General features: G+C 42.7%; 1 protein-coding gene across 4 annotated transcripts in view; it reads left to right on the top strand.

Moving 5' to 3' along the window:
* The window catches only part of CEP112 (centrosomal protein 112), a 378,610-nt gene that overhangs the window by 332,470 nt on the left and 33,063 nt on the right, over positions 1-13,077 (top strand). For all 4 annotated transcript variants that reach the window (XM_058675350.1, XM_058675351.1, XM_036496219.2 and 1 more), the window contains one exon: positions 8,706-8,795. In XM_058675350.1, the coding sequence (XP_058531333.1) occupies positions 8,706-8,795 (90 nt within the window). The remainder of the gene's footprint in view (positions 1-8,705; positions 8,796-13,077) is intronic.

Here is a 13,077-nt window from a genome sequence, read left to right as displayed (position 1 = left end):
CTATCTTGTCCCTCCCCGGACAGCACAAGAGAAACCCAGAGCCCCACTTCTGAAGCAGGAGGTTTTGATAGCCCATCAGGGAAGACAGTAGAAGAACTCAGCAAAGGGCGAGATTGTCACTGTATGTCCCTTCAAATCTAGAAGAGGATGCTGGGGGTAGTGCAAACTGAGAAAACAGGGATGGACATCCCACTCGCACCACAGGGAGCAGGTCAGGTAAAATTCAGCTCTTTTGATCTAACATCAGAATAAGAGGAAATTCACCCCGAGGAAGGAAGAATATTCTCAGTTTTAGGGATAATATCCACTTGGAGAGGGAGCTTGATCTTTGTATAATTGATGTTTCTCATAAAGATGTGATTACATACTGTAAATAACACCTTATCAAGCATTTCAAAACTCACCTTAAAAATACAGAGTGAGGAGCTGTTGCCTTCAGCTTTTCTCACTTGAAAGTGAGAAAAAAAAAGATTCAATGAACTCTTAATACAAAGAGATATTTACAAAGAGATATGTAAATACGTTCTCCTATAGGGGACATAATGCTTTAGTGAGAAATACGAGTTTAATCCTGATTTGAAATGTTTCATGGAAGACATGAGTCTTGAGTTTTAATGGAGGAAAAACTCATGATTTGTTGGAGAGGAACTGGAACTACAGCCTTAAAGGGTTTCCCTTGTGGGAACATGGAAATGTAAAAGAATGAGTGGGGGGTCCTCCCTAAGTCTTGAGGGGTAGAGTGCTGGTCAGTGGTGACCTAACAGATTTACTCATGTTCCACAGAGTCAGAATTCGAGTGTGCGTGGTTATCACACCGCCAGACAAGGAAATTCCTCTATGGTTCTGAAGGTTATAGATGTGGTGGTTGAACTTGATCCTAGATTTCTACCACCCAAGATGGGAGCTTGTTCACAAGTAAAGCTTAAGTGACAGAGGGCGAGGAACGTTCTTTCAATTTCCTCAGTAGAAATAGGCTGGCTCCTTGAAGAAGAGATGTGGGCCCTGTCAGGGCGGTTTTCTGGGTGATCGGGGAGACATTAATGAGGTGTGTTAGGAGATTCCTGCTTCCTTAGATCATCAGAGTCTGGAAATAGCCTGAGTTCTTTTTCTGGGACCTCTGTGAAGACCAGGAAACATGAACTTTTAAAAAGTACGGTCTAAAGGCTTTTTAAAAGAAGTCTCTTAGGAATTTTAAAGGACTGAAAATAGGAGAGCAAAAGAAAAAGTGAAAACTTTCTTATTCTTTGGTGAACACATTATTCTTGTTCTTTGTAATGGCCACAATCTTTTTGCCTGGCATATCGAACCTGTAGCCTAGAAGGTCCTATAGCCATGGCCGCCCATCAGTGCAGCTTCTGATGGGCGTGTTGGGTTGCAATAACTGAGAAGTGTTCACCTGCAAGACTTTTGCCATAAGTGAAAAATAACACATGTATTGGTTAGAAACTACCAAGATATCCTTCTCTTTACATCAATATCACAAAAGAGATTGAAGTATGAAGGGTTTAAAAAATGTGTTTCTTGAAATGTGAGAGAAGTTTAAAAACCTGAGTTTGAGCTTTAAGGGATAAAAGCTCACACTGCTGTGTTGTGAAATGCACGAGTGGGCTATGCAATAGGTACAGCTGTGGTTATTCGATCCGGGCTACGGACACATGCTGCTTTACTGTAGAGTCCTTTACCTAGCTTTCTATGGTTTAGTTATGCCTCCTAGGTAGGTCTGAATGAGAGAAAAGCGCTTTGAAACAAATCTTAAGTGGTATTTCAGTCTATAAAGTATATTACTTTTGTTCATAGACATGTTCTTTTTAAAAGCAATAATAATAAAACCAGAGCCACACTGACCTTCATAAATAACCAATGGGACCACCCAGCAAAAATATCCCACTTTTGACATTATGTCATCTTTGGTAGCCCTAGGTTTATGTCTCCTTATGTAGATGAAAGAACTTGGTCTTCTTGCTCTTTTCATATCTTCTAAATTTTTGTGTTTTAAGTTTATGTATCTGGGGCCAGTGCTGTAGTGTAGTAGGCTAAGCTTCTGTTTGCAGTGCTGGCATGCCATTTGGGCACTGGTTCACATCCCGGCTATTCTACTTATGTATGGCCTATGAGAGCAGCAGAAGTCTTTGGGCTCCGGCTTGCACATGGGAGACCCAGAGGAGGAGGCTCCTGGCTCTGGACTGACTCAGTTCTGGCTACTGCGACCATTTCAGGAGTGAACCAGTGAATGGGAGCGCTCTCTCTCTCCCCTTCTCTCTGTAACTCTGCCTTTCAAATGAAAATAAAAATAAATCTTTTTTGAAAGATTTATTTATTTTTATTACGAAGTCAGATATACAGAGAGGAGGGGAGACAGAGAGGATGATCTTCCGTCCAATGATTCACTCCCCAAGTGAGCACAACGGCCGGTGCTGCGCCGATCCAAAGCCGGGAGCCAGGAGCCTCCTCCAGGTCTCCCACGCGGGTACAGGGTCCCAAGGCTTTGGGCCGTCCTCAACTGCTTTCCCAGGCCACAAGCAGGGAGCTGGATGGAAAGTGGAGTTGTCAGGATTAGAACCGGCACTCATATGGGATCCTGGTGCATTCAAGCGAGGACTTTTAGCTGCTAGGCTACCGTGCCGGGCCTGAAAATAAAAACAAATCTTAAAAATGTTTAGAAATCTGACGTTTAAAATAGAGTTAGATTTTGTTGCTTCTATTTGCATTTTATCTTAGCTTTCAGTTGGCCGTAACAAAAAGAAAAAGAAAACATTCTCCATTTCTGTTTCAGTTCACATCCAAGGAAGCGTACTCATCAAAAATGTTATCACTACCATTTATGGACAGAATTAAAATGATGCTACTGAAAAAATTCAGGCATTGTTAAAAGGGCGATTACAATTTAAATGAGAGTCTTCCTAACTGCCTTTATAATTGGTTTCCCCTTATGGTAGTTACAGATTCGGTGTTATTTCTGTGTGTTGGATCCACCCCTCGGTGGAAGATGATAGCTTTATGTCAAGATTTGACGATCTTAGCAGGAATTTTATGACATACATTTTAAAATCATCTTACATGCATTCAATGGAATATAGGCCATTTCCATGAAAAAAATCCTGAATTTTACCACATATAAATTAGACCTCAGTAAAGGGATAAAGAACCCTCCCTTTCCAGTGTCTTCAGTCAAAATGAGAACATCCCACTGCCTGCTCGCTTCCCTCACGCCCAGAATGTGCACGGACACGCCTCCTCCATCCCTCCCACCTGTCAAGTGATGAATGAATCATCTGTTTTCTCTGAAGTAAGGTGCTCAATTCAAGTTTCATGAAAGCCTACGGGGATTTCATTTCTGTAAGTGGGAAATGTTCTTACCATTTCGTATGGGAACTTTCAAACGTATACAGAAGCCTGGAGGAGAGTGTGCTGAACTGCCATCCGCCCCTCACCGTGCCTCCGCAGTCCCCAGTGGCTGGCCAGGGTGCCTTCTTTCTCTGGCAGCCTCTCCAGCATCTGTTGTTCTTGTTTGACTCCTCAGCCAAACAGAATTATTACAGATAAGAGGTCTCCTTTGCATTTCCCCCTGCACAGTCTCATCCACTGTCTTGTTTCAAGGCCACAGACATTAGCCAAAGCCCTCAGAAACCACGGCTTTGCAACACCAGTTTTATGTTTATGTAGGGCAAGACTTCACCCCACACTCTTCTTACTTACATATGGCTTCATCCAGTCCTTTCAGAGAACAGACCACTGTAGCATTGAAGACTCCAGCTTTCCCAGAGGACTTGTGGGTAAATGCGTGGGACAGAAGCCAAGAGGATTCCTCAACCCTCTGCTCTTCCATGTAGGGGGTGCCCAGAAATATGTGCCCCCTAGGGCCCTAGGATGTCGTGTGAAAAGGCCAGGCAAGAGTGTTTTGCCAAAACTTGGCAACACAGAAAGAAGCAGAATATTAGTGTCAAAAGCATTCCATTTCATGTCAGTGAGAGCCAGTCTGAATGCTCTATGAAAGGGAGGCTGGGCACAACTCTGCAAGTGGCTTGACGCACCATGTGTCTGAGGAAGAGCCTCCGGGGCAGGGTGTCATTGTGCTGCGTGGTGCTTCCAGAACTAGGGCGGGGAGATGGGGTTTTCAGACTGGCGATGAGACCCTGTTTGGGTCTGCAAGTGGACGCTTCCAAATATCCCGTACGTGTGGATGTAAGCAAGACAGGAAAGTAAGATTTGGAAGCATGTCCCTGGGAGATCTGGCGTTAAGAGGTTCTGCATGTGAGCTGAGGACCCGTGGGCATGCCTCTTGGAAAGGGGGATGGAGAAGACCTGGCTCTCAGGGACACGATGGAAACTGGCCAGGAGGTCAGCCAAAAACAGCCAGCCAGCCATCTTTACCTCTGGCCTTGCCGGGACACTATGGTCCTGTCTCATTCACTTGGGAGCATTTGGATCCCATCTTTTTCATTTTTGTCTTCATAATAATGTATTCTTCCAATGAAGGTTTCCTCAATAAATAACTTTTTAACTACTGTATCATTGAAAACAACTTCTCTTCCACTTCTGTATTAAAAGTACTTGTATGATTGAAAATAAGAAGAGAAAAACTGTGATTTCAAAACAAAACCAAAAAAATCCACATACAGTCCCTCAATGCATGGCCCCACAAGTTAAGGAGTAGCTTGGGTTGAATGATGTCTATAAATTATATGAAAATAGCATTAATTCTTTTTTCCTCAAAAAAAAAAATCACTAGAACTGTCACAGGTATCATCCAAAGGACACATTAGCAACAAGTTCTTGTCCTCACCCTGAAGAGCTCATTAACATGGAAACTCTTTTACACTTTAATTCGCTCTAATTGTTTTAATAATTTAAAGAACAAAAAAAAAATCCACTATCCTATAACCCTCTCCCTTGTAAAGACTGTGGCCTACCCTCATTGTCTTGTAAAACTCATTAAGTCATTTACAGTTTTCTTGTGGAAAGTCTTGCTGTTTGTTCCTGAGCTACACAAAGCACTCAGACTCCGGGACGGCCCGGCTTCCTGCAGCACAGCCAACTCAGGCAGCGTGTCAAGGAGGGCTTCCTTGGGAGGAGCGATGTCTTGTCAACAGTGATGCACTTTCACGCAGCAAAGAAGAGACATGGGGATTCATTGTGCCCAACAGTTTTACTGTTCCAGTTGGATTTTGTTTTATATTTTGACTCAGTGTTGCGCACTGCATTCTTTAGTTATCTTGGCCTTTTCTCAAAAAAAAAAAAAGAGCTAAAGGTTGTGTATGTGTTTTTGTGTGTTAGATGGCAAATTTAAAGACTTCTGAGTAAAGAAACTGCAATTTAAAAAGAAAGTTCCCACTTAGACTTGCTGAGTAATTTTGGTCATCCTCACATAGTCCTTGTGTCAGATTCTGAGGTTGACTCTAATTAACCTAATAATTTTTTAAAACTAGAAAACCAGAGAGCGTGCCTGTGTAGACTGTCCTGCTTTCATAAAGTACGATTTGGTAACTCTTTTTTAAAGTGGAATATTTGATTACTTTTCAATATTTGGAACTGATTTTTAGTAGATAATAAAAGTAATTTCCAGATATAACTGATTTCTCTGATTAACCTTGGAAAGACTGTTTTGTATCATCAGATAAGCCCTGAGCAGATTTTTAAAGTGCTGCCTTTTGGAGAAGCAGAATGTAATTTGAATTCTATTTTGATAACTGTGATAAAATATAGTAGGCCTACTAGTGTCTTCACTGTGGGAAATTTGGAGAAAGGATCCGATCTGATCCTGTTTCTCTGTGCTCCCTGAACCCTCCTGCAAGCAGTGCTCCCCCAAGCAGTGCTCCCCCGGTACTCCCCTCTGAACCCTCAGCAGCCCCAACATCATCCAAGATCCGGTCACGAGCGGATTTGGTGTCAGGGGAGGACCTGCTTCCTTATTCATAGATGGCCGAGCTATTTCCTCACATGGAAGGGGTAGGGCCTCTTTCAGGGCTCTTTGCTAAGGACACCAATTCCCTTCCTGACCACCCTGCCTTCCCTTACCTGATACCATCACCTTGAGGGTAGGATTTCAACATCGGAGCTCTGGGGGACACAAACACCCAGACTCCGACAGTAGGGCCCCCCTTGGAGGCCCACCAGCACCTTAACCTCACACTATCACTGATGCTGGCTTGCCTTCTCCCTGCTTTCTGGTTCTCAGTGTCGAAACCTTATGGACTCTTTGTCTCAGCACCTCCTTCTCCACATTGACTGACCTCCTTCAGGGCCTCATTTTACTTGGCCTTGACTTTTGCAGAAGCCTCATTTCCTAACCCCTTGACTTCTCTACATAAGATTATGACCTCAAAATTCTGGGCATGAATAGAGCCAAATGCTGCTGTGGAAATTAGGGGGGTGGCAGAAACAGCTCTGGCTTGGGCATTTGGAAGGTGACAAATGAATGACTTGGTGAAAATTGAGTGAAGAGCATCGGGGGAGAAGGAATGAGGTGTAATGGGTGCTGAGAAAATGAAGTCTAGGCACGGAGCATGGAGCATGCGCACTCTCAGATCCGCTGGTGAGGGGGAAGAGACAAGCCAGTTGCGGCAGAGACCAGACAATTTAGTATGATAAAAATAATAGCTGTGTTTATATGTGTGATAGAGATGCTTGGGATGTGCATTTGTATATTATAATACCTTTAAAGGTGCCAGATGAAGGACAGTTGGGGAGTAGGCATTTGGTGCAGTGGGACACCCACATCCCGTAACAGAGGGCTTGGGTTCAAGTGCAGGCCCTACACCTTAATCCAGCTCCCTACTAACAGGCACACTGAGACCCAGCAGAGGAGGATGGCTCACATAGCTGGCTCTTGGCCTCCATATGAAAGACCCAAATTAAGTTCCTGGCTGTGGCCTGGCTCAGCTCCAGATGTTGTAAACATTCAGGGAATGAACCAGCAGTTACAGTAGCAATGTGCTCACTTGTCAAGTATGATGCTGGGAAATCTGATGAGAATCATAAATGTCTTCAGGGAGAGTTCAGATATAGATGAGTTCCTGCCACCAACATGAATTCAGTGTCGCCTGTGTGCCAGGTACCGAGTTGGCACTAGGCTTGCAAAAATGAAGAGGAGAGAGCCCTGAAGTGCCAACTCACACCGACGCGGTAAATTAATCCTCTTAAACAAAGGGTTTGTACAAGTCATGTGGAGTCATCCCTAACTCTTGGAATAGGTCAAGGAGATCACACACTTTCCTCCCCTAAGCTAAAGGAAAGAGAAAATAGATACAGAGTGAGAAAGAGGCAGCATGGAGTAGTACAAGCATATAGACTTTGAAGTTAAAGACGTGTTGAAATACCAGTCCGGTACCCACCTGGGTTGAACAAGCTGTTTGCCTCCCTAAGCCTCAAGTATGTCCTCTCTAGCACAAAAAAATGATGCTACTGCACCAATTATGGTGCTGGTTAACCAACACGGTCCACTCAGCCAAATGTGTCTCCTGCTTCTACTAATAGTACCAACATTAGCACCACACACCAAGGCTTTCTGTTGCTTCGCAAGGCACAGCACAAGCTGGATGAGTTCTGAATTCTGAATTCTGAGTTCTGAATTTTGAGTTCTGAGTTCTGAATTCTGAGTTCTGAGTTCTGAATTCTGAGTTCTGAATTGAGGACTTCACACAGGCCAGGTCACTGCTTGGTAGACTCTATGTGACTTGCTCTGTCTCATGGCCTTCTGGGACCATGTGCTAAAAGCTACAAGCGCTCCCCACCCCTCCTAGGATGCTGCCCCACCCTGCTCTCGCCTTCTGTACTTATCACCAATATGTTTTATGTTTTATGTTTATTACCACCCACCTACTATAAAGTACACAGCATGAATTTGGGAAATGTTTGTGTGTTTTCTCTCAGTATTATACCTAGAATGCTTACTTTGGTCTGTGACATATAGCAGGAACTCACTATTACTGACCAAATGAATTTTATTTGGGCATTTATTTGGTATCTTTGCTGGTAACATCCTCTATATTCTTCTCACTAGAACTGTCCATGTATTATTTCTGCAGTTACACTGAATCCTTTGATTGGCCCTGGTTTTCTGGATCACCTCTCCATGTAGCATAGTACTTGATGCAATGCTGATAATTTATCTTGGTGGTCTTTAAGTTTCCTACATTAACCCAAAAATTATATTTTCAGCAGCTCCTTGGCAGCTGGAGAGTTCATCTCTATCCCCATTTCTTACAGATTCCTCAAATTTCACACCATCCTGACTGAATAGAGAAATCCCTTAAGGTCGCTATAGTTCACTCAAAACTACCTTCCTGTCATTCTGAAGAACTTCATGTTGGTCAGATATTTCAATTCTTGTGTTTCACAACATTTTTTAGAATGTAAAATGTACCTAGCAATTGTACTAATAGAACTATTTTAGTTGGCAATAGCTTTACACTTTATTGCATGCTTGTGGTTCTATGCTGGGAACTTAAGAGACATTTTTATAACATGAATTGACATCTGCTAATTTGTCTGTTTTATAAGTTTGGAATTTTTTAACTAGGTATTCTTAAAGCGAAAAACATCTGGGCCTGACACACAGAAGTCTGGTTTTATTTGCTTGAAGTCTTTGGAACAACAGCAATAAACCAGAGATCTAAGACTTTCTTGATGCCAATTCATGTGGTAAAACTTTTTTATCAAACATGCTAATTTTTTATATTGTTGTGTTTATTTTTATACTGTTTTAGGTTTTACAAGATGAACTAGAAAACCGTTCTAATCAGGTGCGATGTGTGGAGAAAAAATTACAACAAAGAGAGTTGGAGTCCCAGGAACAGGTACATGGTCCTTTCCTACTTTTTTGTTTGGTTGTTTACTATGTCTAGATCAAGGGGCTCACACATCATTACCCTTTTCATCTGGGATCTTTTGGTTGCATGTAACAGAATACCCCACCCATGGCTGGCACAGAGAATAAAATAATTTATTATCTCACAGAATAAGAAGGCTCTAGATAGGACAGGCTCTGGTTCTACCGGGCGTCTGGCAGCCTTGGCTCTCCCTCCTGTGCTAGTATCATTCTCAAAGTGACCCGAATGCCCATCGCAGCACCAGGCAGCCTGCAGAGATCCACATGCAGACAGGGTGATGCCATGGTTTCTAGGATCTCCTCTGAGGAGCAGGGATACTGCCCAGAAGCCCAACACCACCTCCCTTCAGGTATCATTGGGAAGAGAGGAGCGAGATGACCAAAAGTAACCTAAACCAAGCAGGGTCCACCTGCTGGAATCAGGAAAGGGAGGCCGATGAATCAGAGAAGAGAAGTGGATGGTGGGTACGCAGCCACGCAGCAGCTGCTTTGTCATCAGTTCAAATTAAGGGCCCTCTCTTACTTAGAAGCGTAAATTGTGTTTTCTTTTGAATCTAAATTTTCACCTCTTTCTGTTCTGTTAATGAAATTAATGTAATGTAAATCAGAATAATATGGCTATGACAATAGCTAATGACCTATTTTGAAATGACAGAATTATTTTCATGTAACACTTCTGGTTATAGTGAATTAGATTGAGTGGTACTTTTGACAATTTCCAGTAAACAGTCAACAGTGTATCAATAGACACTATGAATCTTATTGAAACCTTTTATGAATGCATTATCCTCAGCTGTTGGTATAACATTCCCACCATTCTTCTAAGCACTACAACTTCCATTAGGTTCAGAACCTGCCATAGGTATTGATGCATGCTTAATCCTTACATAATCCTTACATATAAATAGCCTTGGAAAGTCGATATCATCAATGTATTATAGATGGCACACTAAAACTCAGAAAAGTAACTCATTCAAGATCACACAGCCTGTAAACAGAGGTCAACCCACACCCAAATTTATCTGAATCCTATGCCAATTTTTAGATTATAGTTCTAGTTTTAAAAAGAGAGAGAGCGAGCTAGCAGCAAAGCAGGAAATGAGCATACTGTTGCAAATGTCTGGTCCAGTAGCAAACGCCATTGCCCTTCCGGGGGCAGAGGAAACAAAGGCAGAACAGGTTTGGTCGCAGATGAAGGTGCCTGGTCAGATGCGGCAGGCTGCAGTGCACGCCCATCGGGACAGGTGTGAGCCTTGCTGAAAGTCAGCCGAGTCCCAGCCCTGGCCAAGGACATCCGTAACTAAAAGAAGGAAAAAAGACAAATTTCTGATAACTGAAAATGGTGCTCTCTGCAGGACTGAGGTTTCTCCAGTATGTGGTAAAATATGACTTAAGGTAAAACTCTGTTGACATCACTTTAATTCATGGCAAAACTTCACACAAAAAAATCGTTCCAATTTTAGTGTATGTGCTGCCGAAGCGAGCACAAAAAAATTCCTTAATATATGAGAGTAGGCAAATTAAGAAATCCCAAATGAACAATAGGGAAGGATTCAGGAACTATTTTCAGGTTTTTTTTTTTATTGGCTTCTTTTTGATCATCAAAGTTGCCTTTCATCTTTGCAGTGACAATAGCTTTTTAGAATATTTCTTGCACTAATTTCTGATATCTTCTATTAGGGTACAGTTTACCAAAGAAATGTCAGGAAATACCCATGGGTAAAGCTGACTATTTCATAATCTTTGCAACCATAAGATGTTGGGTTCTTTCCACAGAACCTAGGGTGAAAAAAATGCCAGTTGTTTCAACAAAACTGCACAGCAAATTATGATCATTTCATGTAACTACTGTTCATTTATGTTTAACTCAATCATTTCTGGCACTAAAGGAAATATACAAAAATGATTAGGACTATTGTCATAGCATTTCTTAGGATCTGTTTCTATATGCACTTTCTTAGGAAATCGAAAATGTTGGGATTATTTTGTGCTTTTCTTTTTTGTCATCCATCAACACAGTTACAGCAACAGCAGCTAACCTCACATCAGCCAACCAAACCCTGAGACATGCGCAGAGCAGGTGTTCAGAACTCTTTCTTCTCAACTAAATATTATTATCCTGATACTCGTTGCATAAAGACTCAAAAATTGAAACTGGCAGAATTACAAAGTACAATCTCCTAGGCTGCTTTTTTAACTTGCTTAAAAATTTTAAACTGTTTCTGTTTTCCATTTAAGAAAAATTCCTGTGTTTTGATTCTATAAAAACAAAAAAAATGAATGAGGCATTTTAAAAAGTTATGTTTTTAATTAAAAGCACAAAACTGCTTCTCTTCAGGTCTTGATGGGTGGTACCCTCGCTGCCCACCACTTGCCTTGGTACCGTCAGCTGCCTCCTCACTGCCGCCCATCCCACAGATCAGCAGAGATGGTGTGTCCATCAGTCAGTACAAGGGGCTGAGCTGTTTTTCATACAAAGGACATAACACACACGTAAGGGTCAGAAAATATGAATCCTCCATCTCAATGAATTTTACAAAATCATGCTGTTTCGTTAATACGTTACAGGGTAAAGGTGAAAAAAGAATTATTTCTATCGTTCCAGGAGTTAATAATTCCTAATTCCAGATAAGATCTGTGAAAGAATGCTTCATTACAGCAAAGGTCAGATTAGAACTCTGATCAAATGTTCTCGTTGTGCAAGGAAACTGAGTCATCAGGGAAGGATGTGCTAGCCAAACATGGGTCACAGTGGTGGCAGCCCCAAGCGGAGGACAGTGTGTGGCCTGACTGGTCCCAGATGACTTCCCATTGTGTTACACATCATGGGAAGTGAATACATGCCACCTGTCACTTGGGCTCGGACATAGATCAAAACATGATATGTAAGCCTAAAATACACTTTTAAGCAGAGTTTCTTTATTCACAATGAGACTAGAGCATTTGACCTGATAAATTACAGACAAGAAAAGGAAAAGCCTGAAAGTGTGTTTGGTATTCTTCACATGGACAAAGAATACAAAGCATATGTTTCTCTCAAAGGTGCTAAGTACTAGCAGTTTCTAACCTAACACATTGTGACTATTGGTACATATGTAGCCAAGTTACCGTTTCAGACCGGCTCCCTTCAATCTTGAAAGCAGAAATTTGGAAGGCATGCATAGCTTTGATTACCTTGGTCAGTGAGTTCCCCAGAAGATGACTTTAAGTGAAGCTGTCAGGAAAATGGAAAAAAGCAATATTTCAGTAATATCCTGATGTGGATTACAACGCTCAGCATTTCACAAGAGTTCCTCATTTTCACTTGACACTTCATCCTATTGACAAGCCTGTTATACAGACTTCGGCCCCAAGAACAAAGATGAGCAGCTTACAACTCCAGTCCCCAAGGAGTTTGCAGGAGCCCCAGGATTGATTCCCAGCTCTCCAAACCCTTTAGAGAAGACTGGGGAAGGTCCTTAGCCACTGCCCCCAGGCAAGATTCAGGTCTCACTGACTTAGAGCTGTGTCAAAAGCTGTGGTGCTAGAAGCAAGCAGCCCTCCCGAGGCTGGTGGGAGCAGGGTCAGCTTCCTGCAGCCTTCTCTGCAAAGCCCACAGACCCCTACCCCACGTGGCTGCTGGGGCTGTCCCTACGGACGTTCTTTCGAGCTGCTTTCACCATCCTAAGCTTCATCCTATGTGTCCTAGCATTAAAAGTGTAGACTTGTGCAGGCACAAATAATCCATAGATTGCTTTAAAATGAATAGTAAAAAGTCAATCACATTTGAATGGTTCCTTTTCACCTTTGCAGCAATCAACTTTGTATTTTTTAAATTCCACATCGATGGACTTTAGGAGCATCTAGTGATAGTCATGCACATTTAGGGGTCAGGAGTGGGCAGAGGTTGTCCCAGAGACCACCACCAAGACACATGAGTGGCTTCAAGGATGCATGTGAACCCATGGGGAGAGCACTGCCCATTCTAAGTCCACCATTGTCTGTGTGGATGATGGTCTTGCACAGGCACCTCTTCTCTGTGATGTGGCTCCTAATTAGTAAGATGTTAGCAATACAGGCCCGGCGGCATGGCCTAGCGGCTAAAGTCCTCGCCTTGAATGCCCCGGGATCCCATATGGGCGCCGGTTCTAATCCCGGCAGCTCCACTTCCCGTCCAGCTCCCTGACTGTGGCCTGGGAGAGCAGTTGAGGACGACCCAAAAGCTTTGGGATCCCTGCACCCGCGTGGGAGACCTGGAAGAGGTTCCTGGT

This window comes from Ochotona princeps, chromosome 17 (assembly GCF_030435755.1).
Source record: "Ochotona princeps isolate mOchPri1 chromosome 17, mOchPri1.hap1, whole genome shotgun sequence".
NCBI lineage: Eukaryota > Metazoa > Chordata > Mammalia > Lagomorpha > Ochotonidae > Ochotona > Ochotona princeps.
This window is presented reverse-complemented; position numbering and strand designations above follow the sequence as displayed.